This window comes from Salminus brasiliensis, chromosome 14 (genome assembly GCF_030463535.1).
Source record: "Salminus brasiliensis chromosome 14, fSalBra1.hap2, whole genome shotgun sequence".
In the NCBI taxonomy this organism is placed as follows: domain Eukaryota; kingdom Metazoa; phylum Chordata; class Actinopteri; order Characiformes; family Bryconidae; genus Salminus; species Salminus brasiliensis.
The window spans coordinates 36,409,875-36,436,050 of NC_132891.1; the positions used below are offsets into that span (position 1 = coordinate 36,409,875).

At 42.8% G+C, this 26,176-nt stretch overlaps 2 protein-coding genes across 2 annotated transcripts; both read right to left on the reverse strand.

Moving 5' to 3' along the window:
- Positions 1-366: 366 nt before the first annotated feature.
- LOC140577451 (uncharacterized) lies at positions 367-10,807 on the reverse strand. The gene is made up of 14 exons (XM_072697438.1): positions 10,690-10,807; positions 9,661-9,756; positions 9,276-9,337; positions 8,545-8,683; positions 7,672-8,220; positions 6,804-6,936; positions 5,336-6,552; positions 4,899-5,254; positions 4,338-4,384; positions 4,040-4,119; positions 3,828-3,929; positions 3,492-3,705; positions 2,665-2,734; positions 367-2,245 (listed from the first exon to the last, which is right to left on the reverse strand). The coding sequence occupies exons 2-14, from the start codon at positions 9,748-9,750 to the stop codon at positions 2,221-2,223; spliced, it is 3,084 nt and encodes a 1,027-aa protein (XP_072553539.1). The 5' UTR covers positions 9,751-9,756; positions 10,690-10,807; the 3' UTR covers positions 367-2,220.
- Positions 10,808-12,796: 1,989 nt separating this feature from the next.
- LOC140576611 (zinc finger protein basonuclin-2) lies at positions 12,797-18,669 on the reverse strand. The gene is made up of 5 exons (XM_072696077.1): positions 18,584-18,669; positions 18,035-18,085; positions 17,477-17,579; positions 16,806-17,041; positions 12,797-14,755 (listed from the first exon to the last, which is right to left on the reverse strand). The coding sequence occupies exons 1-5, from the start codon at positions 18,662-18,664 to the stop codon at positions 12,797-12,799; spliced, it is 2,430 nt and encodes an 809-aa protein (XP_072552178.1). The 5' UTR covers positions 18,665-18,669.
- Positions 18,670-26,176: the final 7,507 nt, after the last annotated feature.

A 26,176-nucleotide genomic window follows, 5' to 3' on the forward strand; every position in this document is an offset into this window, starting at 1 on the left:
TAATCGTTTAGTTCTTTCTTGTAACCATGACTTTCGTAAATACAGGCAGTTTTTGTTCTTACTAATTTTGCTGAGCCACTAATTGTCAACATTTGTCTGGAGCAGAAATTGACAGAAAGTGGCATACTGACCTTATTGTGAACAAGAATATTCAAATTTGAATTTATTTCTGAGAGAAAATAAAATGTCTTTTCTATGCAAGCGATTATTGTACTACAGGTTTCTAAATCATAAACGAATAATCCTATAAATCAAGCTTGTTAATGTCAGAGTGTGTGAGCGTTCAGCACAGATAAAAGGCCATCACAGGTTCTGGTACAGAAATAACAATTTTAATTACAAGAAGCAATAAGAGCATGGCTTCACACACAAACTGTCCACAACAGACAACTATTTACACAACAGTCTGAGAAAACCCATAAAAAAGTTAGACCTGGACTGAGAACCAGGTCTAAAGATCAGTAGACACACACACACACACACACACACAGCAGTAGTTTAATATGTAATGCTTTTTGTAAGGTTGTCATTCAGTTAAACATGATCACCCAGAAGTAGCAGTAACTGCAATCAAACAGCAGTGACCTCATCATGTCATACATCACTGTAATTACACACTAATTACATGAATTATGATTACTATTAAAACATTATTGTTAATACAGATCACAGTATTAATACTGAATCCAGATATACACCAGCTTTAATCCAGATTTATTATAGACATTTACCAGCAGAAAGTTTATAAGGCCCCGCATTCACACTTCATTACACAGTGTATGTAGGTGACGTGTGTGTGCGCACACAAAACAGGCATTCATAAATACATTATGCTGAAAAATGCATGATGTTACACTGATGTGTTATGAAGGGATTTTATAATAAAACACTGTGATCAGGTTTCTTCCATTACTCTCGTCTCTATTAGCTAGTTTTGGGACAGAAGCTCAGCGATACGCGGCGTATAACCAGCGCTGAGTAGTGAACTTAACACTGCTTACTTTATAGTGTAAAAACCTTTAGAAATAAATATTCTGATAGTCATCAAAAACGATATACTGGACTGATATACAGGCTGTTTGTAAGTGGAAAAAGACCATAATGCTTTAAGTGAAATGTAAGTGTAGTAAAGCTCCTGTGTGAAAACGTCCCAGAACAGAATAACGTCCTTAACATCGTCCTGTTCTAAAACTTCCAGGCTTTTACAGAATTTGTAAGAGTTTTAGTTCAGCAGACTTGTAAAGTGGCCCTAGTGGCAGCGATGCACAAGGGGAATTCCAGAGTTTTAAGATTTCCCTGCATAATTAAAGGCTGACATGAAGAAAGTGGTGGGATTTGATGGGTTTGGTTGGGTGAGTTTCTCTCAGTTCTAGATAAACTTGCTCAGTCAGAACCGTTCACAGCGGTGGGGACCTGAACCAGACGTCTGACAGAAGAAAATATTTTTACAGATTTATTGCAGACTTTGTGATCCGGTTCCCAGGACTAACACCATAAAGAAATCTTTTAAAACACTCCTCCTGACTTTGATTAATGCTCAGTTATGGGGGTGGGCAATATGACGATATTTTATCGAATCATGTAAAATGTTATTGTGATTCGCAAATTCCTTTATGAGTACATACTCCATATCATCAGTGCCTTAAGAACATGGCCACTTCTGCGTAATGCACTTTATTATAAAGAGTGTAATTCGTCCAGTTAAAGACACAAAAAAACAAAACAACATTAAACATAAGAAAGTATTTGGGTTGCAGTTTTTTCAAATCTGCAGCTACAGATGATCTGCATGACAAAATACTGTGATAAATATTGTGCATCGTAAAATTGTCTTTCAATTTGACAATACCAGATTTAACATATTACCCAGCCCTACTCAGCTAGATGCAATAAACATGAAATATTGGAAAGGTAAAACTGTGTAGAATTCCCCGCCATTAATGCTTTCAAGAGTGGGAAGCAGATCTAGGATCAGTCTTACTCTCAGATAGTTCACTGCCAGACATTCTGAAGTGATGGCAGACTAAATGTGTGTGTGATAGACAGAGATACGTATACTTGGTCTGTAAGTTCCAGATGATTTGAGCATTTTCAAATCTGCACCCACAGTTTTGCAGCACCGGTGATATACAGCTTGTGCACAACTGCACTATGAAAGATTATATAAAAAAAAATGATAATAATAGAAACTAGGAAACTTTAAAAGTCCAGCTGTGTTGGTCAGCTCCTCTCCGCTGCAAACTCACTAGAAAGAAACCACAGAAGTGATGTTACTGCAGACTCGCATTAACCATCACTGGACAGAAAACACAGCAAAGTGTTACTAAATATAGACATTTAGCCACTGTTGGCACAAAACCTCATATCTCCATACTTTACAGGACACATTAAACAAACAAACAAAAAAAAATATTTTGAATTCATGTAAAATATTCTGTTTGACGTATATACTGACCATTTCTATTCATAAAGAAATTTCAAAAACAAAGATGCAACGTACTGTTTCCACAGCAGTTCATTAGATTTGTGTGTTCATAATAGTTTTAAGAATAAACACACTGAGGCAGGAAATGACCACTTTGTAAGAAATCAACCAAAATAGCATACCACACAAACACTGTTATGAACCCTCACACTGCGTCACACACACACAGAAATACACACCTGTGCCGTATCAGGTTACTGCTTCGTGTTTGTGTGGACTGTGTCTCTGCATCAGACCCCTCAGCTGCAACTACAAAAACATCAACAAATATAAAGAGAGAGAGAGATATCTGCAGTTCTTCTAATATACAGAGATTTACACTCAACTCAGTTTTAACTGAATTAATCACACTCATAAAAAAGGTGTCGTTTACAGAAACATTATGTAGCACTTTTAACTGAGTAGGAATATAGTCTCTAACTCTGGGCTTGGCATTCTGCCTATTACAGTATGTAACTTTGGTGAAACAGGCAGGACCATGCTCGCAAGAACCGTGTAATGCTGAGTAACCAGAGTTGTATTTGTGCCAAGTCCTGTAATATTACTCTACAGCCTTAGCCCACATGCTTCGGCCACTTTCAGAGATTGTTCTGTATCTCTCAGCTTGTCCAGAAATACATGTGAAAAGTATGTCCTTTAGTAGTGGCTCAAAGCGTGAATTATACTTCCTGACTGTAGGGGGAGCACAAGAGCAAGAAATACTAGTTCTTGCGTAATGCTGCTTTAAAATTAAAAACGAAATAATTAATTTCTCTCATTTGAAACATTTAACCACACAGATTGTTCAGTTGTTTAATTCACTTTCAGGTCAGTCCTCCCTGGTATACAGATTATACTGTATTTAAGTAAAACGTATCAGCACTGATATTGAATGGTGCTGTTTATTAAACTGTTTATTAACACATTTAGTGTTACTTATCATGCATCATGTTGACAGCGTGTAAAATTTTAAATATCTTCTGCACAGAATACAAGGACCTAGAGAGTGCATGTACACGTGTTTTACCTCCTGTAGCAGCCTGAAAGGCATGGGATGAAGTTTCTGTTCTCTCCTCCTCCACTCTCTCCCTCTCCTCCCTCTCCCTGTCCTCCTGCAGTGTGTTTATGTACTCCTGACTGAGCGCTTCATCCGAGTCTCCAATGAGGTAGATATTTTTGAAGCGGTAGTACAGCATAGAGGCCTTAAACATGATGTCCTCACTGCCCCGGAACCAGCGCATCTGCCCACAACACACACACACACACACACGTATAAATATAGGTACACTCACCTATAAGAGTAGATGGAAAACACATGAAAAAACAGGTTCAGGTCTATAGGGATCGAAGTGTGTGTGTGTACCTTTCTCAGTGTGTCAATGAGCTCGCTGTGGTTCTGTATGTGACGAGAGGAAACCGAGACTGTGCTCAACTCATCCAGTGCCAACAAACACTTACTCACATCCTACAGAGAGAGAGGAGAGACATTCATTCATGTTTAAGAGAAAACAGTGCACACAGCTGATGTACCGAGTTATCTCCTATTGTGGCTAGCAAGAGTGTGTTTGAGCTCACAGGATTGTCGAGGGTCATGGAGATTCGGATATCCCCGTGCAGTCTGTACAGCAGAGAGTCTGTGACTGACAGAGCAGAAGCTGAAAGAGAAAGACAAAAAGGGACAGAGTTAGCAGACTGACCCACACAGCCTATTGCTCAGCTTTAGAAAATAATACCTGAGGATTTACGAAGCTTAACATTTGTCTGCTTATTGTAACGACTTCAGATCAGCAGGTTTTAACTCATTATAGCACTGCAGCGCTGTATTCAACAAGTGCACATTATCTTCTATTATAGGACTGATGTTATCTTTTACCCCTCCGAATGTCCACTCTCTCCTCCTCACCCTTCATCTTGCTCGGCCTGCAATAATAAAATTAAATAAATAAATAAAAACACATTTTTAGTCAGTCAAAGGGGGCAGCGTCAGATCTGAAGGGTTAGTGGGACTTTAAAGTAACAGTAGTAGTAGTGTCCATCTAGAGGACTGAACCTGGTCCAGGTTTAGTAGGTAACAGTGAATCATACAGTGTCAGACTCTAGAGACCAGTCAGACAAGGGTGAAAATGTTTTTTATTTATTGGCCAGCTTTTTAATTGAATTTCCCACTCCATCCTAAATGGAAGCAACAGGGAAGCTGGCCAATAAGAAGCCTACTCAAGCTTTGCAGAGCTGAGTGTGTGATAATTGGTTAGATGATACTAACTGGTGGGGCTACATTAGCCTTGCAGCTCCAGTGTAAAACTAAAGAAGCAGACTCATAACTCGGACGATCAACTACATTTACATTTGGAGTAAATGTGGCTAAAATAATGCTGTAAATCTCACAGCTCTGCTACAGGTGATCTGAGTATTAGAGCCGCTGCAGTTCACTTACTCAGATAACCTGCTCTCCTCTCTCTGTGGCCGCTCTCTGCTCCACTCACTCGGTGACTTCTTACTTGTCTCCACTTTCCCCTCTTCTCCTGCTATAACAGAAACTTTGCCGTCATCAGTCACTGCATGATTCCTCTCCAAGCGCTTAGGAGTGACTTGTCTGGAGTCTTCAGTCACCATCCTGTTTTTCACTGAGGGTTTATCTGTGGTCGTATCTGCAGTCGCAGTGGTCTCTGCAGTGATCTCATTGGTGGGTTTGTCGTTTTTCTGATTTTCTCGCTTTCCCCTGGTGGAGGTGACCAATCCCTGCAGAGACTTCAGCACACTAAGCCTCCTCTCAGCCAAGACCTTACTCCTCTGTTAGAGAGTAAGATAAAGTAAATAAGAGCTTGTGTTGTTGTGCTTCAAAGAACGATATAAGTAAATGAACTGTCCTACCTGCTCCTTCTTCTGACCCTCTGCCTCCTTTTCTCCAGCAGCCTCTTCCTTCTCTGCCTCTTCTTCCTGCTGCTTCCTCTGTTCCTCTTCTTTCTGGCTCTCCTGTCCTCCCGTCCTCCTCTGTTCCTTCAGTTTATCCAGCTCTTCTCTCGTTTTCTGCACAGCTTCCATTTCTTTCTGCTGCTTCTTTCCGTCATTCTCCTTTTGTCCCTTTTCTACAGCTTCCTTTTTGTTCTGCACTGCTGCTTGTTCAGGCTTTTTCTGTTGCTCTTCCTCCTGCACGTTTTTGCTCCTCAGTATATCCACCTCTACTTCCTTTTTCTGTGCTGCTGCTAAATTTTCTCCAAGCTTTTTCTTTTGCTCTTCCTCCTCCTCTTGTTTCCTTGTCTGCCTCTTTTCCTCAGCCTCCTTCAGTTTTTTCAGCTGTTCCTTCTTTCTCTGCACAGCTTCCTCCTCCTCTTCTTTTTCCTGCTGCTTCTTCTTTCCCACTTTCTCCTGCTCTTCCATCCTCTTCTGTTCCTTCAGTTTCTCCACCTCTTCTTTCTTTTTCTGTGCCTCCTCTTTCTCTGCCTCCTGCACTGCTTTCCTTGTCTGTCTCTTTTCCTCCGTCTCCTTCAGTTTATCCACCTGATCAGTCTTTTTCCGTGCCGTTTCTTCCTGCTGTGGCTTCTTCTTCCCCTCTTTCTCCTGCTCTTCTTTTTCCCTCCTTTCCTCATCCTGTTCCTCCTCTTTCTCTGCCTCCTGCACTGCTTTCCTTGTCTGTCTCTTTTCCTCCGTCTCCTTCAGTTTATCCACCTGATCAGTCTTTTTCCGTGCCGTTTCTTCCTGCTGTGGCTTCTTCTTCCCCTCTTTCTCCTGCTCTTCTTTTTCCCTCCTTTCCTCATCCTGTTCCTCCTCTTTCTCAGCCTCCTGCGCTCCTTTCCTTGTCCGTCTCTTTTCCTCCGTCTCCTTCAGGCTACTCCCCTCTTCTCCCTCCTTCCCCTCATTCCTCGGCAGGATGTTCCTCGGTCGTTTACTCTCACGCTCTTTTCTTTCACTCTCGTCCACCACTTCTCTCTCTCCTCTTCTCCTCTTTCTTCCTGGCTGTAGAGCTGCAGGTTTCTCACCCTCTTGTGGTTTGACCGAAATCTCATCCTTCTGTCCTCCCTCATCTCGGTCTTTCTCTCCTCTCCTCCTCTTTGCTCCTCCTTTCTTCTCTTCTTGTTTCTTTATAGAAGCTGTAAAAACAAAACAAATCACAGGTGGGAAATAGGTTACCGTTACCACACTCCAACGCAACTGGACAATCGGACATCAGAGATGGGAGGATGTATTAGCTATGTATTGATACTGGCTGATTTTTAGCCCAAATAAGCGATCAGGTTAATGTGATTTTAAAGGCACAGTATATTTTATCTAGAGAGACCGAGCACAGATCATTACAGAAGCCCTGCAGGACAACAAATGAACTCATAAAAAACTGCTGTACCTGAAGGAGCAGCAGTTGAGGTTGGAGTGTTTTCCTTCAGATTAGATGAAGCTTCCTCCAGCTTTCTCTTCTGACTGCGTGATTGTATCAGAGCCTCATTGACCGGACTGACCACAGCAGAGGGCTTCAGAACCTGCAGTACAACACACAACAGCAAGCCTTGCACAGGTCAATATCAAACATACAGTCCTTCATCATGCTCAGAATTTGTGAGTTAACTATGAAATATTTAACATGTTAAAATTTAAATTTCAGAGACATGAATGGCCATAGTTCTCCTCCAGGAAAGGTTCAAATGAGGTGTTGAGATTAGTTCTGTATGAAAAAACTGACTTGGCAATATTTATTTCTGCAATATATAGGCCTTAAAATATACAGGATATCTTTTACCAGACTTCACCAGAAATCAGTGATCCAACATGGCATGATTAACAATACACTCTGTGTACCCTAGACTGTAAAATGAAGGATAATGGGCAGATATAATAGAGAACTGGTAGATCATAGAAAATGAGAACAGAACAGGTTTTCTTTTCCTATCAAGCAGCATAAAGTTAGCATAACTCGTTCCATAAAATCTGAACAGCTAATAACATCTTGCGATTCCTAGTTAAGGAGTCTTATCTATACTGACTATCAAATATTTAGATTTTTATTTGTTTTAAATAATTAAAATTCTCTCAAAAAATCTTTTCATCTTTTTCTTTTTTTTCATCTCTTTTAGATGTAGAAATTCTGTTCTAGCAGAAATCTGGACATTTTTCTGGTCTGGAGCTTTTACGTGGTTTTTCCAAACACCATCCCCTAACAGAATAAACTCAAAACAGCTGTACAGTTTATAAACTGGGTTCATAAACAGAACACTTACTTCTGCTGCCTTTTTCGCTGCAAAGAGAGGCAGTTTTATCTTCAGCTTATTTCCTGGAGTCCTGTTTCTTGCTACTTTTTGGGTGATTTGAACTTTTTTTGCCTTTGAAATGAGTTTGTTTCTGGCAGAGTTCCTCCTTGCCCCGCCCACTTTCCTCACCACACCCACTTTCTTGGTGAGAATGGCTTTTTTGACGAGAATGGCCTTTTTGTTCTGGATGATTTTATTCACAGGGGTCACTCTCCTGGATGAGCGTGCGGCTGAAACACTGGTCACTTTATTGGAGGCTTTAAGCGTTTCCTTTGCTGCAGCTACGGACGTTCTCCTCCTGGCTTGCGTCTCAGGCAGCGGTTTTGTCTTTGGACTCTCTGTGTTCTTCAAAGATGTTTCTTTCTTACTGGGCGTGGAGGGTTTAGTTGAAGGGGCACGCGCTGGCGTGGGGATTTTTTCAGCCGATGTTTCGTTCTTCTGCGTTTTGGCTTCTTCTGTCCTTTTCTGTTTTTTGCGCACCAGCCGGCTCTCCTGTACCTTCTTCACCAGAGCTGCTTTCTGTAAGATAGAGAGAGAGGGACAACAGAGAGATACATAAACTTTAAATGTTGACGGAAGGAGGCATTTCCCTCTCTGCTGTGTGTTGTGTAGACACTTTGGAGACCCTGCTGATGAGGCTGGAGAGTTAACACAGATGAATCATTGAAGATGCAGCAACAGAAAATGCCATGTAAAGTGAAGAACACATTAGGAGAACATATTGTGATATAATTTAGCAGAGGAACAATCAATGGACCACCCCAGACATTTCCCACTGATCATAAACATCACACTAAAGCACAAAACCCATTCTATAATAATGTGCCTGTGGTGAACTCTGACCTTTTGACCTCTGAGGCCAACACCTGGGTCGTTTTCAATCTCCCACATGGCCTTATCGAAGCCCCCTCGTGTCATGGCTTTGCCATATTTCTCCTTGTTGGGCCAGTAGTGGACGATGTCTTTGGGGACCAGTGTAGTTCTACAGAAAAGCAGGAGAGAATAAGCTACAAAAGTCAAGGCCTCCCATCCACAGGTATGTCCTCCAACACACACACACACACACACACACACACACACACACACACACACACACACACACACACACACACACACACAACGTATTCATAACTTTCAATAATTCAGTAACACTCATTTCATGGTGAATTCACATCAGTCTGAACCCATGAGTAACTGATCTGTGTCCAGATTGGAGCAGCAGCGGCTGCATGTTCTCCACAATGACCGGACAGGTCATGTATGGTCAGTAGTTCAGCTCCTCCACTCTCAACTGCAGCCTCTCGTTATTCTGACTGCTTCTTCTTTATTGGTCCTGGAGTGTCGGCTCTTTATCTACAGATCTTTTGCTGTGTTCATATCTGTATTAGACACCCTCCTGTGAAACGTTCAGAACTGAGGAGGAGGAGCGGACGACACCTCATGAGTTAGAGCAACACATTTCCTCTGAACAGGGTCAGCTGAATTTGTCAGGGGTTCAAACAGTACTCAGGACTGATTTAGCTCCTGTGACGACGGCCGCCTGCCCGGGCTCGTGTTTGCTGAGGGTTACTCACGTTTGGTGCGTTCCATAGAAGAAGATCGGGATCTTGTTTTTGGGGGCCTTTCCATCTGCAATCTGACGTCACACAAAAACACGATTTTGCTTTTTTAATTGAACTGCTTTAAACTGTCTGAAATCTCCGTTTCTATGCTTTAAGGTTTTGGGTTTAGGTTTTGTCTACACTGTTAGGTCAGTGGTGAGATCACACTAAAATGCCTTTTAAGCATGACCTTGTTTCAGGAAACTGACCAGCATCCCCAAACTCATTTTCCTTAAATAAAGACCAGGACTTATCCATCAAAGCTGAACTTCTTTGTGAATTTTACAGATTTACTAATGTCTCGTTAATGTACAGCATTAATGACGTGTTTAAACAGAAAAGAAAGGACATGTCTTACCCTGGCGGGCCAGAAAGGATACCCCTTCATCTTAGCGAACACTACATCTCCAGGATTGAAGTCGTGGTCGAAATCGGATTCAGATTTCATCTTAAACTGAAAAAGTAAAAAGAGCATGTGACTCCAACTCAGACTAAACTCAGAGGGCTGCATCACACTTCATATCATATACACTATATGGACAAAAGTATTGGGACACCTGCTCATTCATTTCTTCTGAAATCAGGGGTATTAAAAATTGATCCTGCTTTTGCTGGAGTAACTGTCTCTACTGTCCAGGGAAGAAGGCGTTCCGCTAGATTTTGGAGGAGGAGCATTGCTGTGAGGATTTGATTGCATTCAGCAACAAGTCAATTAGTGACGTCAAGCTGCACCTCATTCCCACCTCATCCCAAAAGTACTGGATGGAGCTCCACCACAGTTCCTCCACAGCTCCTCAATGCTGGGGGGCTTTATACCCCTCTAGTCCACGCCTGGCATTATTAGGCAGCATGGAGCCAATAGGGTCATGATGTTGATCTGCTCCAGAGGGTCCTATTCTATTGGCAGTTCCACAAACACCTGATATATAGGGTATATTAGATTATATTTCCCCCAAAAAAAAACCCTGACTGGAGGCTGAAGCTTCTTACTCGAATGGTCGGTTCCACCTTAACTGGCAGCGTCGTTTGACTGTGGAGCCCCGGCGCTGCAGCACAGGCGCTGCGGCAGTTTAAGGTGGACCGGAGAATCCGAGGACGAGGCTGCGACACGGTCAGCTAGCTCACCTGATAACGCTCCCTTTTACTGTAAAACAGGAAAACCTCCTTCAGAACTCACTAAACTTCCCTGTTACTCACTCATGACCCCCTGTTCACTCAGAACTCTGAAGCAGGCACAGGCAGGGGGTTCATGTAGGTCCCCCCGCTGCGGCTAGCAGGCTAATTTAGCTCAAAACAACAGAGGCAACAACAACGCGGAGCGGATCATTTCCCACACTAACCCCATATCCGTGCATTTAGCCCCTCTGGTCAATAATAAGCGACTCACCGGCTGAAAACTGCATATAGATAAAAAGGCAGGACTGTAGTTGAGCCGCAGCCTCCAGAAACTGAAGGAAAGCTGACCGCCTCGGCTCTGCAGCGCCGCTCCGCTGAAACACCATCAGAGCCGCTCTCCCGCTCAGCGCGGCAGGACCGTACCAACACGGCTTACACAGGGGGGGGACACCCCGCCGCGGCCCCGAGGACTCTCATGTGTCGCTCGGGAAGAGAGTGTTTGTAGATCTGATGTTTGGATCTCGGGCTTTTTTACGATCTACAAATTCTGAGTACGAAGGAATTTGTGGGGAAATTATTAAATTATTAATAAAATAATAAAATAAAATAATAAAACAATAATTAATTATTCAATTATTAATATCACAGAATACATATACGCATAATATGTTCATATATTCCCCAAAATATGACATATTAATACACATTGTGCGTATCTGTAATGTTTAAATAAAATAAAGCCAAAGGGTTATTATTAAGGCGAGGGAATATGGTGTATTTTTCGGTCATTTTCGATTTATTTTGATTTAATGTCCTCTGCACACTGTTAAAATGCGATTGGGGAAGATCTCATATTTGTATTACTGAATATAATATTTCCCTAAAATAATTACGTTAATAAACAGATCTATACTCTTGTCTTAAAGGACGCAAGTATGATCGATGATAGATGGGGAAATGTCTTTGTTAATTTAACAATTCACAACTCTAAAAATCCTGATTTAAATGTAATACTGGTTCAAAATCTAATAAATACCAGAAACAAAATGAAATGACAAAATCTATATTTGTGTTTTCGATCCTGAAAATCCAAAAAACACAAAATACAGACAGCAGTTTTAGCACTTAGCACTTTAGGACTTGTAATACTCCGGTTGCTTGAAAAAACACAACAATAAATGTTTTGCCTTCCGTCTGCTGCTGCCCACAGTTCTCCAGCAGAGGGCGCTAACAGCCTTTAACGCACACAAAAGACTCTATGGTGGCACGTTTCCATCGTTTAGGTGTTATTATTTATGTGCTGTATAATTTAGTTCAATAGCTCCTGTGTTGTAGATTTGGCCTGAAGCACCGCTGCAGCTACAGTTCATTAACAGCGGAGGTTCGTCGTTATGGCCACTAGGCGGCACTAATGCCCTGATCTCCACAGTTATGCAACGAAGGACGCAAAGCGCCATTTAAAGGGGAAAAGTGTCCTCTGTATTTTAACAAAACTGTAAAGTACGCGATTCAAAAGCCGACAAAAACCAGCAACAAAATACAACAACATTCAATAAATCCATATTTCTACCTCGAAATACAAAATCCTGTACATACAGAATATGTGTGTTTGAGGTATTTTTGTTTCTGTCTAATTGGAGCCACCTTGCGGTCAAAAGCTTGAACAGCAGCTGTTACTCTGGGCTGGTCTATTAGCTTTATTAAGTCTATTAAAGGGTGTAAAAATCGAAGTTGTCAAATTAAAGTAGATTCATCACATTACGGATCCCCGGCAGCTAATTTTCTGTTCGCTCTCTGTCACACTGTAGCTGCTCACTATCGTCCAGCAGAGGGCGCTACCACACTACTACATCGCCACTGAGCGGTTGTGCTGCTACAATTTCACCTCCTTAGTGACACTATTGTAGGAACAAATGTACACAGAACACAAATAACTTTTTCTCTTTCGTGTTTATAACAAAACAATGTGTTTTAAAGCATAAATAAACAATGTCCTCAACTATTAGCACACAGTGCATTAGGAGCAGTTCAATAGTTTGTCCACCAGACGGCGCTAATGCAGCGATTTCTCACTGAAGGGTCTCACAGAAGAATGAAATACAAAATAAGCTCGAGCTTCTTTAAACTGTGATGCTTTTTTATTCTGAATATTAAAAAAAAGAACTCACAGAATGACTTTACATAATGATTATATATATTAATTATATGATTCACAATAGTGGGTCTGGATATTCATAACTACATTCAATACTTTAACATAATTTAATTATTAAAAAAACATGCCATTCATTTAAATCTGGACACTCAGTTCTGACCCATTTAAATTCTTAATTAAAACTTTAAAAGCTATCCACAGTGTACAGAACGACGTCTCTGATTCAGAATAAAGACCGTCCGTCTGGTCCGTCTTCCTCCTCCTCCTCTTGATCCGAGCTGGAGTTAAAGTCTTTCCGTAGGTCAGAGATCACAGCTGCCGTCACAGCAACACCTCTGATTTCCCAGTTATGAAAATCACAGTGTCTGCTGTAGTGAAGGTCATAGCTGGGGTCATACACCTCCTCTTTAACCTTTAGGGGAGGCTGACCTCTCTCTTCTCCTCCGCTCTGTCCTCCTCTCCTCATCCTCTTCTCCATCACACCCTCGTTCTCCTTCATGCTGACGGTTGTAATGCAGGTCGAGGGTCTGTGTGTTTTCTGAAGGTTATGGCTGAGGTGTTGGGTTTTCTGTATAGTGTTATTGCTGTCGGCCGTATAAACCTCACGGTCATCTCCTTCACGGCCCGGCCTTCTGCTGAAGTAGCCACTGTGACTGCTGGAACTGTGGCATTTGTTGACAGTGAGTCGATTTGGAGGTTGTGTTGACGTTCGCGAGGAGTGATGACCGGTCACTAGGCCGTTAACGTGATATGCTTTTATCCCAAACTCTTCATCATCAGCATCATCATTATCATCATCACTATCATAATTATTATCATCATCACCATCGTCCATGAACTCACTGTGGTTCTGCTCATTGAGTGTCTCCCTTTTGATCTTCACTGGCATGCTGGACTTGCGTGATTTCTTCTTGGGCACTGTGCTGACCACACTAATTAGCTTGGTCTGATTGGCTGATAGTTGAGCCGTAGCTGCATTATTACCCTCACAAAGGGACGTATGTTGTTGTTTTAGAGCCTGATCAATCACTGATGTTCCACTGTTGGTCTTGGTGACCCCAGGGCTATTCGATATAGATGAACTTCTAGAAGATAGCACAGCACTGTAGAATGGTAGGACGGGCTGGACCGCCTTCACAGAGGGGAACATGAGTGGTGCGTGTGGGGCCTCCAGGATGGATGAGGATAAAGAGGGGATGCCCAGAGGAGAAACGTCCAGAGGAGGTTTGACTCTGCTGGGCAGAACTGTGGCACAGGGCTGGGCTGAGGGCAGCTGGTGCTGAGGCGAGTGTGTGTTGCGCAGTGCTGGAGTGTGTAGCCGTGGGTTGGGGTTGGCACTGTGCCTGTTGCGGCTGCGAAGGGAGCTGAACACCATGTTACAGCCTTCGATGGTGCAGCGGTGTTTAATTTTCAGGTGGACTGCGTTGTAGTGGATCTTCAGGGTTCCTTTGTCGTAAAAGGTTTTCCCGCAGGCGCTGCAGCTCACACGGCCTTTTCGCACCGTCAGGCCAAGGCCACGGTCTCGCACACCTGAGGAAGAGGTCGGGCAGGAGTCTGGACGCTCACCTTTCACTAACACAACCTGTGGGTCTGTGTCTGTAATGCTCTGCAGTTTGTTTGAAGGCTCTCCCAGCCCTGGAACACTGCTGTTAAGTTCCCGGTCAAGTTGCCGACCTCGGGTTATCTTCTCGTCCGCAGAGCTCGTGCCTGTACCGGCTGTTTTGCTTCCTCTGAAAAGAGCCACAGATTCGCTGATATCTGTTCCATGGTTCTGTCCGGTTTGCTGTAGCCTGCAGGCCACGGCAGAGGCCTCCTGGAGAAGTGAGGGTGAGGAGATTAGCGGAGATGATGTGGATTGACCGCTGTACTGAAATGGTTGCAAAAATGCCAGGTTACCCCCTGGGAGGTTTTCAAAGTGGTGCAGACTAGGTGGCGTTTGACCTCCAGCGGTGTCGCTCTGGAGGCCGCGATGGTGGCTGCTGCTCTCAATGAACAGCCGGATGTCAGAGTCACTCTTAGTTGTTCTGGAGACTGACGTCGCCAGACGATCTTGATGTTCCTGGACAGCCATGAGCTCCACAATGGACTTAGTCTCACCAAATCGCAAGAACTGCTGTAAGGTCACAACCTCGTCCTCAGGGGTCATGATCACCCAGCGATCCAGAACCTTCCCCATGGAGTCCTACACCAAAACACACACAAAAAGATCAGCAGTAGAAAAAAATAGATCGATGTTTGCGGTGTCCCACAGGGCTCTGTGCTTTGGTATCTCTTATTGTTTCAATGATGTTTAAATGATGTTAGATAGTGATCACTGTGAAACCCACAATTCAGCCAGCATTACCGTAAATGGCAGAACACTACCCCCGGACCCCCAGAGGAACATCTGCAAAGAAACTAACAGACAGATTGACCTAACATCCAGAGAAGTGTGCTGATTCTAAATGTGGGCTAAAAAACCCGTTTTTTAAACATAATAATTTGTTAATTATTTTAGACTTTCAAAAATGACAAGCGAGCAGCAGTCATGGAATTACAGAATTAACAACAAAACTACAGAACAAAACAACCATGAACCCATTAACTCTATCTGTGTATGGGTGTGACAGTCTAGTTCTGTACCCAGTTTCTAACACCCTGCAGTTTGGATCATCTCCTGGCTGGTCTGGAAGGGAGTGGGAAGGTGTAATGAGAATTGGCTCAGTAAACTCTCTGAGGCTTCATGTCCTCCAGGTTTGTGCTCCCAGCACACACATATCCCTCTACCTGGCTCGCTTCTACCTGACTGCTGAGGAGCTGAGTGTTCGGTGAGGTTGGAAGGAAACACAGGGACATGAAGACCACTGAACCTGAGGCCAGCGTCCAGAAAAAAGGGAGAGTAGGAGGACTGATTCTGGATCAGCACCTGCTCTGAGGTGGTTTGTGCAAAGCTTTGGTCCAGATTTCCTCAACACAATGATCAGCATGCAGATACTGATCTAATAATGTCCTTCAACAGCACTAAGACCTCATCAGCTCACTAAGCAGTTTACACAGAACCTTTAAATACCAGCAGCTTCGTGCTGTCCGAAAAAAACTGAAAATGAAGATAGAGTTCTGATCCCGTTGTGATTATCACTTCCTCTTCCGTTCTTAAAAATTCCATTAAATATTTACAGTAAAACTGAACTTGTAAAACAAAAGCACGAGGCTGCTGGTTAGATCAGCAGCCTTGTTTTCAAATCTGAATATTTCAGTTCTCTTTGTCTTGGATTATGTTGATTAATTGGATTAATGAGTGTAATGCTGGTGTGGAGGCACACATTCCTGCTCTGTTTCTGTGGAGCGGTCAGTTGAGATCTGTGCAAACTGCTGTTAAACACAAATCTAAAACCCACACCTGTAAACCAGGTATGCCAACAGGTATGTAGACAGATGACTCTTCTTTCACTGCTGGAGAACAGAACCTAAATCCACTCAATTCAATCTGACACGTGTGTGTGTGTGTGTGTGTGTGTGCAACCCGACATGTTCAGATGAAGCCTATGAGCAAATGTGCATTATTGTGCAGTAGCTGTGGTCACTGTCTTACACTGCTCACTGTGTCACAGAAGCTTAAGCAATTATTAAAAACACTTTAAAAGTGTGTGTGTGTGTGTGTGTGTGTGTGTGTGTGTGTTTGTACATATTTAAAATTCTAAAGCACCAGATGTCCAAAAGTGTCCAAACAGATATGTATTTAAGAATCTATATCTAACAATAACACATTCCATAAGTTGTATATGTGTCAATATGTATTAATAATGTCCCTTATGCATATATATATATATATGCGTATATATGAAAGTATCTATATATAATAATAATATCCCATAATATTATATATATATTAATTATTAAGAATCCCATATATATATATATATATATATATATATATATATATATATATATATATATATATATATATACATATAAAATCACATATATAATGTGTATAATATAATAAAATGTTTAATATACAGTATATGGTTGCATTTTGATGGACCTGTTTTACAAATATAGCCTTTATTAATTGCTAATAATTGTATTATTGCAGATCATTATCTCCCAGCAGTAATTGTAATAATTGAATAGACCTATGATAAGTATATTCCTATAAACCCATGCGTGCGTGTGTGCGCGTGCGTGTGCGTGTGTGTGTTTATACTATACACTATATAGGGGAGGATTAATGTGTGTGTGCATGTAAATACCTGTAGTATGTACCCTCTGATGTAGTCGCGCAGGGTCCAGCCGAGTGTGTGTAGAATGGTGATGACCTGTGTGTGTGTGAGGACGCTGAAGAGACGGTCCAGCAGGATCTTCATACGCACGGGCAGAGCCTGCGTCCCGTACAGCAACAGAGTACTGATATCAAACACCACCGAGCACTGCACTATCTCCACCTGCCCTGAACACTGCACCGCCCCCGCACTCAGCTTACTCACTGCTACACACACACACACACACACACACACACACACACAAACACACACACACAAACATAAACAGAAAAAAAGAAAAGCACCAGTGCATATATTAGAGACAGAAATGTCCTCATTATATGACAAACTAGCAGCAGAGTGTCATACAGTGAGCTGAGACCCCAGATGGTTCTCTGCTCTTTTTTACACACACTCTCTCTCTCACACACACACACACACACACACACACACACACCTGTATCTACTTTCCTCACACTTAACTCTGATGGCCTGTACACTTTCAGAACAGTGCTACAAGCCTATGGAGTTCAGTACTGGACCAAACACACACATGAATGTTATTTACTCTGGATACACTGGCAGGACATACACACACGTATACATCTATATCCAGTATGTATCATATAATCATAATGTAATTATATATATTCAAATCTCACCATGAGCTACCCATCCATGTTTACACTGGTCACATGACCTGAGGTTGACTCTTCCAGGCTGGAAACACTCGCAGGTGCAGTTAGGCTGTGTACAGCCAATCACCTGAGAGAGGAAGAGGAGGATGAAGAGGATGATTACTTTACAAACACACACTCCAGCACACATGGAGCTGCTTAATACTTTTAAATAGAACACTTAAATGAAAGCCACGTCCCTTAAGCGATTCGGACACATGAGTGAATGTTTCAGAAGTGTTTTAATTGTCAGCACTTGTGATGTTCCCTGCTCACACACACTCACACACACACACACACACACACACACACACACAAACTGGTCTCAGCAGCAGCTGCATAGCTCTCCTCTTTACTGAGGCTTGATAGAGGGACATAACATGTGTAATGAGTACTAATTACGAACACACACACTCTCTCTCTCTCTCTCTCACACACACATCAAACATCTAACCACACATACCCAGCCTGTAGTCAGGCTGTCAGTCAGTCAGATCTGTAAGCTCTTGGTGGAGGTGAGGGATGGAGGTGAGTTCTCCGTACCTCGTCCACGTTCTCTCTGAGCACATTCTGTGATTCACTCTTGATCTCCGGCTGCAGGATCAGCAGGACAGACAGAAGAGTATAATTAATTAATGAAACTTCCACTGTTTAAGCCATGCTATTAAAACAGGAGTACACAGAAGGTGCCAGCAGACACATTCCACGGGTGTTTCTAATAATCATTTTAATAAATATGCTGAAATATGGCTTTGAAATAAGATAAAGACCAAAAATGACTGATTAACTTTTAAAATGACTAAATAAAAAGTTTGGAGAAAAAACTAAAACCTGAAACTGAAATGTTTCTGATGCTTCTTCCTCAAAACATTTAATTACAAAATGTCTAAAATAACAAACAAATAACAAAACATCAAAACAATAGAAAGACAAACCTAATTTAAAAATCATCTGTGAAATGTAAATAAAATCTGTAATTAACTGTGTAATAACAGAATAATTAATGATCAGTATTCATTCATATCAAATTCATTGATAATAATAGTAACAAAGCACAGACTGTTTGAAAATGAGAGTGAGGGGGAAACCAACCTCTTGGGTGAGTGTGTGGCCGGTGTGCGTCCACGTCCCCACATCCCGTCCAGGGTCTGGGTCTCTGGTTCCGAACAGCATGGGGCTCCAGCTGTCTCTCTGTCCAGCTCACAGTGCACCGTCCTGGTCTTTGGACCTGGCCTCAGCTCCCTGATTCTCCACTGGCGCTCTGGAGTCAACCCTGCCCGAGTCTGAGCGTCTCTGAGGGGGCACTGATCAGGGAGACCCCCGCGTGGGTATGAGTTTCCACCTTCACACCCTGCTCTCTTTCTAAATCTAATCACCCCGCCCACTTAATGATAGGGTTGTGCGGAGGAGGGTGTGATTGGGCGAGGTTTGGTCCCTTTTTGTGGAAGGAGGAGTTTGAGGAAGGAAAAAGTGGGGAAGACGGAGATTGGGGGTAGAAGGATTGAAGGAGAGAGAGAGAGTATGGGGAGATGATTATTATTAGGGGTTTACTGAGCCTCAGATATATCACCAACACACTTACAGGAACACACTGATGATGAGGGTGTATCAGGCCTGAAACACTAATAATAAAATAATCATTAGAGGTTTGGTTTGCGATGTTTGATTGTGAAGGTGTGCTTTCTGAATGACGATGACCTGGGACCTAGAACTAGGCCCTGAAGAGTGTGGCTAGCATGAGCTTTAATGACTAGGCCATGTTTATAGATACCAGTGAGTCACTCAGTGTCAGAAACCACATTCGCCAGTGTGTTTAGGGTTCAGTGCTGCAGTTCAGTTGAGTTTTGGGGGCTCTTTGGTGTCCTCACTGGTGTAGCTGTGTTGTTGATAGTTTTGGGGATTTGGGACCTCAGAAGTGTTATTTTTACCCAGAATCCCATGGGGAAAGAGCGGCATCCTTCACTCCGGCCACACACCTGTCACCCTGCGCCACTGTGCTGCGACCCTCGGGGACTCTCAAGTGAGTGAGTGTGGATGTGTGTGTAGTGCAGTGTGTCTTATCATTACACCACTGGCACGACCGACACAGTCATCAGATTTTAAAATATTACCACATAACCACGCCCCTGTCCACTGGGAGGGTACAGTGACAGCAAATGACCTAAAGCACTCCAAACACTTAGTCTGTCCAAGCACAAGCTGTCCCAATGCAAACACACACACACACACACACACACACACACAAGAAGTGCTGTTATAAAGGAAACACATGCAAAAATATATATGAACTAACAAAATGATCTTAGAATTAGTCCATGAGTATAGTATTTCCTCACAAGTATAGGAAAACACACACACACACACACACACACACACACACACACACTGAATATGTTAAAATATTTGTACTCATGGGATTAAAAGCTCAATGTTCCTCTGGAAGCATTAAAAATAAAAATTATGACAGGAAAAGAGAGAGAGAGAGAGAGAGAGAGAGAGAGAGAGAAAGAGAGAGACAGAGAGAGAGAGAGAGAGAGAGAGAGACAGAGAGAGAGAGAGAGAGAGAGAAAGAGAGAGACAGAGAGAGAGAGAGAGAGAGAGAGAGAGAGAGAGAGAGAGAGAGAGAGAGAGAGAGAGAGATTACCTGAGGGTTTCCTTAGGACGAGATGAACGGTTCCCAGCAGTGCAACACTCAGGAGGGACAGCCCACCAGCTTTGGGCTCTGCCTACAGGACTACCTGATGGAAAACACCCCAGTGTATTTTCAAATCTGTCCATATCAGCACTTTCTAATGAGAGAGAGAGAGAGAGAGAGAGAGAGAGAGAGGTATCTGTGGGGAATGCACAAAGTAATATACTCTGAGAAGTGCAGCGTTTTGATTAATAATGACTAGAAAACTGATTATTATGTCATATCCTGGCTGTGTTGGAAAGTGCTAGCAAAGGTCAGCTCAAAACTGACCACCAAGTAAATCTGCACACTGCAGCACAGAACTGAAGATTCTTCCACTTAATTATTGACTTATTTAATTAAGAAGTCACAAGGTTTCTCTCGCCCCAGCCTGCAGCCTCAGTTTCTCTTCTTCCAAGACATGTGAAGAAGTTCTTCTAAACCTGCTGCTACCACAACACCACTGGAGCTTGGAGGAGCTTGGAGGAGCTTGGAGGAGTACGCTAACTAATTCTATTACATCAGAAAACATGCTAACTGGCTAGCATCATCCGTGTTGAGTGATTGGGGAGAAAGGACAGTAATGCTCTCTAGTGCTGATCTGTGTTGTTAAAGGATTGCTCAATGGCTCTAATCGATACAGCAGATTGGAAGCTACTGTGAATACAGCATGTACACATACAGCCAAACTCCCACTGAACCATCCAAATATCCTTTATCAGGCCTCTGTTCTTCCATCTCCTTCCCCCACCCCTCGAAGTCATTCCTGACAGTTCAATATTTAATATATTTTCAACATATTTGCTCTCAAATCTTAAACATGTACTTATCAGTCTGATTCTGTCATCTCCAGCTCTCTGTTTTCATTCTGTAACTGTTCTGCAGTGCTCCACTATACACATTCCCATCTTCATTATCATTTAATAAGAAAATAAAAAGCAGTGCTGTACTTCAGTGATCTTAGCCTTATAAAGGAAACAGCTATCTTCTGGATTAAGACTGAACCACAGTGAAAAGAACAGTCACACAGACAAATACAATAATCAAATATTTATTAATCAGTCAGAACTCTACTGAAGAGATAACAATAAAAGACTAAAGTGAGAATAAGAATATAAAGTCAGAATACAGATCAACGCAGAGCTGATTGTGTTCAGTGTTCTGCTTTTATTAAAACCCACATCCAGTTTTTATAACTTTTATAGACTTTTAAAAGAAAGCCTCTTCAGCTTGAACATGTTACTGAAACATTCTCTCCCTAAACAGATTCTGCTGATCTGATACTCATGTGGATCCATCAGCTAGTCAGCTCTGCTGCTATATTTACTGAGGCCATCTGATCCAGATCAGCAGAATTAAGAAGGGCGGACAGGAGAGGAAGAGTCAAGAAAGCTTTCACATCATAAGTGGCGTTTAAACACTACTGGTCAGAACTGGGAGCTGTGCAGTGAAACAGTGGATAGAGTGCCCCCTATTGGTGTCTGTATTTGTATGTGTTTGGAACAGATTATCTGCCCATTCCCAATAATGTAGTCACATTCAGATACACCCCTAGCACACACACACACACACACACACACACACACACACACACACAGCATAGAGAAAGAGGAAAGTAGGCAAAAGCATTCATAACAAAGATCCTGAAAGAAGTAGATCCACAGAGACATCTCAAGTGGAATCCCCGGATTCCTGCTCCTTTAATTACTTAATGTGTGTGTGTGTGTGTGTGTGTGTGTGTGTGTGTGTGTGTGTTTTTGTTGCTCACATTTCAAACTGCTTCCTCTGACACTTTCTTTGATTATCTACATTTACATTACATACTTTACATTTACTTTTCCTGTTTGCTGCTTTTTGGCTTATTAAAAAATAACAGGCCTCAATATACCTGAATGGAACTGAGCAGGAGAAACACTGGTGTCATTTTAATATGGGCATTTCTGTTCACCAAAATGTATTAAGAATCCATGACCTCCACAAAACCTCTGAAGGTGTCCTGTGGTATCTGACTCCAAGACTAACATCAGCAGCAGATCCTGCAAGTCCTGCAAGTCGTGAGGTAGGACTTCCACACGCATGAATGAGCCTTGGGCACCTATTGAAGGACAACAGTTCACCGCTTTTCCTTCTTTGGAGCAATGACCACTGCACACCCTGAACATCCTACAAGACCTGTCTGATGTTTTGGAGATGCTGTTACCCAGTCGAGTAGAACATCCCAGTCAAGTAGAACATCCCAGTCAAGTAGAACATCCCAGTTTGGTTTTAGTCAATTTCAACAACTGACTGTTCACTTGCTGCCTAATACATTATATCCACCGCCTGACAGGAGCCACCAGAACCAGATCACCAGTGTTCTTTACTTTAATGTTGCTGAAGTGATGAAGTAGTGTAAGTGCTGACATCAGTCAATCCACTCTAGATCACAGCCGTAAACTGTTCCTGGATCAGTATATCATGACATATCTCCTATAGCTATGCTTTAAAGAAACCCCAAAGGTTCTCAGCAAGAAACAGGGAAAACTGTCCCAAAGGACAACAGAGGATTGGCCTGTGGCACACACACACACACACACACACGGCATTCACATACACACACAAGCTGGAATAACTGCAGTGCTGGTGTGTGTGAGAGAGAGCTGGGCACAAAAACACAAATGTAAATCAGGCCCTTGGCAACGGAAGAGCCCGAAACCGACACCCAGAAACAGCAGAATTAATGCTTAATGACCGAGACGCGTGTGTGTTTTTCCCCGTTAATTAAAACCTGATGGGACGGTCGTTACTAATTGATGAAGGCAATGTCTTGGAGGATGCTGTGCCTTCACGGGAACCCTTAAGTAACTGGGGACAGCATCAAAGCAGGAGCGTGCGCGTGTGTCCTCGTTAGAGCTCCTCGTCTCCCGTGCCCGTCAGACGCCCGCACACGCAGCTACCTGTGAGCTGTGGCCAATAGGAGGACTCAGGTGACCCAGCCAAAAACAGAGGTGCCCAGGAGACAGAGAGAGCGAGGGAGAGAGGAGGAGACGAGCCTGCTTCTGTCCTCTTTTTACACTCCTTCCCTTTGTTGCCACCTTCCTCTGTCCCACATTACGAATCTGAACGTGTGCAGGAGTGTGTGTGTGTGTGTGTGTGTGTGTGTGTGGTGATCAGGCAGGGTACGGCGGTCTCTTTGTGGATGATCCAACTTGGCACGTGAAGAATGTGAAAGGGGACGCGCACATGAAAGAGTTACAGAGTTCCGGCACAACTTCTGACTTTGTCGTGTTTTTCTTTTTCTTTTTCTTTTTCTGTCATAATTAACCTTTTTTTTAATCACTGAGTGTTTGATAAGTGATTAAGAGTGTATGTGTGTGCATGTTTGTATGTGTGTCTGCATGAAACAAAGAGAGAGTTAAATTAAGAGAGGAAGTGATATGCAGGAACTACTTTCTCTGGTGGAAGAAGAACACACATTAGACAGAATGAGTGTGTCCCAGTTGCGTATTAGTTAGTAATAACAACTAGTTTTTCAGTTGGTTTTGATGAGCTCTATTGTATGAAATGGAAAAGGAGGAGCTATTCAGGGAAAATATGAAAACTGGCAGAAAATAATGCAAGTGCATAGCAACGCTTCATCCCTTCCTGTTAGCACAAAATGGATCAGTATGTTAATATTGTGTGTACTAACTTGCCAGACCTGCATTATTAAGATTAGTATACAGTCTATACCTGGTTAGAGTATTAGTGTGTAGGGCACAATTGGGACACAGCCAGTGTTTGAGGCTGTTTTGCTTGTGGTATGTTGGTGTATTATGTTCTACTGCGACTAAATCCCAGTCTTACAATCACATTCACTTCAACCCACCCCCTCTCCTGTCCTATTTTTGAACTATCCTTCCATTATCACAGGTGCCCACCCCCACCTAAACGCACACATCCTAATTAGCTGAGTGGCAGCATATGCTGTTGAGACTGTTGGATGTTCCTGGAGCTCCAGAGCTCAGGCTGAGGCCGCTGTCTTCCTGCCCAGGCACCTGCTCTCGTCTCTGGCCCCGGCCCAGCCCAGTCCAGTCCAGTCCTGCAGCACCATACGGCACCATTACGCTCTTTGGAGCAACTGCGGCTGCTAGCATAAACAGTTTAACTGTGTAAGTTAAAGCGAAGGTTTATCAGGGACAGATGTAAAGATATATATATATCACATCAACAAAACCCCTCACTCCCACTACGCTTGACAGGGGTAGCAAAGGGGGCAAAAACACTGCCCTCCCTGTGGCACACTTGTGTTTGATTCTCAGGCCAGGCAAGCACACCACACTAGGAATAGTCTTTGGGGAGAACTCCCAACTCTACATTCTCCTACCTGTGTAACATGGTTCACCTGTAAGAGCTCTGGATAAGAGTGTCAGTCATAAATGTACATAACACAACTTTCATAGAAAGCACAACTTCAGCTTAAATGAATTTAAACACAGTTTAAACTGATAGATTAGACACATGGCTGCGTCCGTTTTTTCGGTCTTACTGCTGCTGCGCGAGGAAACCACGCTTCATTAATCAGACCATCCCTAAAATGATGAAAACGCAGCAATTTCACAGAGTGAGTTGACAGTCGCGTTTAACTGAACAACCCTGAAAGCTTAAGTGCTGTAAAGGGCTGCAGGGTGTTTAGCGTGGATATGAGGGGAGGACATGATGATTGTGAGCATTAAGGTCAGTCAGGAAGGCAGAGAGACATCCTCACTGCCCCCACCCTGCCTGACAGGGAGACGTCAGGCCGAAACAGAGCAGATCCGCTTTCCGCTTCTATTCTCACATTAAACTCAGACTGGAGTGTTTAAAAAGAGTCTTTTAAAAGTGCTTAGATTATAAATTAGGATTCCTCAGCTAATTAAACCAGCCTGTAGAGGAGAGCTAAAAGGCATTCCTACTGGACAGTCATCCGCCTCTGGTCTAAATTTGTCCTACAACCATGATCTATCAAACTTCAGCCCGGTACGGATCAGACTAACCACTGTTATCTCTTTATTTTAAAAATCTGTGCAGATCTCAGAGGAGTTGTGTTTCAGCCGCTGGCTTCTTTATCACAATCATCATCACCATCATCATCATCATCTCCTGAGGGAAGAGGATCTCCCCTGAGCAATAACACTCAGAGCTACCTCTGCTGACACTGCAGAAGCAGCTCATATGTATGTATGTGTGTGTGTGTGTGTGTGTGTGTGTGTGTGTGTGTGTGTGTGTGTACTTTTTCCCTTTGTGTTTTGTCGTTCCCCTCTGCACGGCAGTCCCTCCTGAAGTGGATGTTTGATATGTTAAGGGTTCAGTGTGTGGGAGCGAGTGTCTGTGTGTGATCAGTTCTTTGTTAATCTGATGGTTCAGCAGGTTTGGTTCAGAGTTTGAAAGCACACAGTGAGCTTCAGCAGCTGCAACCCAAACCTTCTCACAGCCATTACCCAGTCTTACAGGACAGAGAGCCTGAGGAGACAGTTTTATGCAGCTATAAGCAAAAGCCAGAGACAGAGATGCCTTTCAACAGCATTATGAAGAGTATGTAATAATAATAAATGAAAAGGAAAATAGCTGAAATGATCCTCACACGGTTCCCTCAGTGCTGCTTACTAGTTACCATTTCACTAAGACAAAAGCGAGGAGGCTGGGGAACTTTTTGAACTTCTGAACATTTTAATATTTATTATCTTTATGACCACGCATAGAAGGTGTATAAAATTACACAAATGTATAAAAACTTGGCATTGTGATATTTTGTTTGTTGTCTTTTTTACTTTTTATTTTTCTCAAGAACCTCAAACTATATCTACCTTGGAAAAGCTGTGTGACACATACCACACACTGCGCATTCCTCAACAAGCACCATCCCATCAGTGAAGCATGGTGGTGGCGGCATCATGTAGTGGAGATGCTTTCCCTGAGTAGAGGCAGGGTGTCTGTATCTGCACTTCATGTGAATCTGAATGGAAAAGATTTGTTTAACTATCCAGGTGAATCTGTGTTTTTAAGAGGGTGTGTGA

Bases quoted from the DNA above. Each gene is read 5' to 3' on its own strand.
- LOC140577451 (XM_072697438.1), bottom strand. From the start codon at position 9,750: ATGAAATCTGAATCCGATTTCGACCACGACTTCAATCCTGGAGATGTA. The intron at 8,684-9,275 runs GTGAGTAACCCT...GCTTTTCTGTAG, and splicing joins TTCTATGGAACGCACCAAAC to AACTACACTGGTCCCCAAAG. The intron at 3,930-4,039 runs GTGAGCTCAAAC...CTCTCTCTGTAG, and splicing joins CCATGACCCTCGACAATCCT to GATGTGAGTAAGTGTTTGTT.
- LOC140576611 (XM_072696077.1), bottom strand. From the start codon at position 18,664: ATGCTGTTCGGAACCAGAGACCCAGACCCTGGACGGGATGTGGGGACG. The intron at 17,042-17,476 runs GTGAGATTTGAA...GTGTGTGTGTAG, and splicing joins ACATGGATGGGTAGCTCATG to CAGTGAGTAAGCTGAGTGCG. The intron at 14,756-16,805 runs GTATTTACATGC...GTTTTGGTGTAG, and splicing joins TCAGAGGGTACATACTACAG to GACTCCATGGGGAAGGTTCT.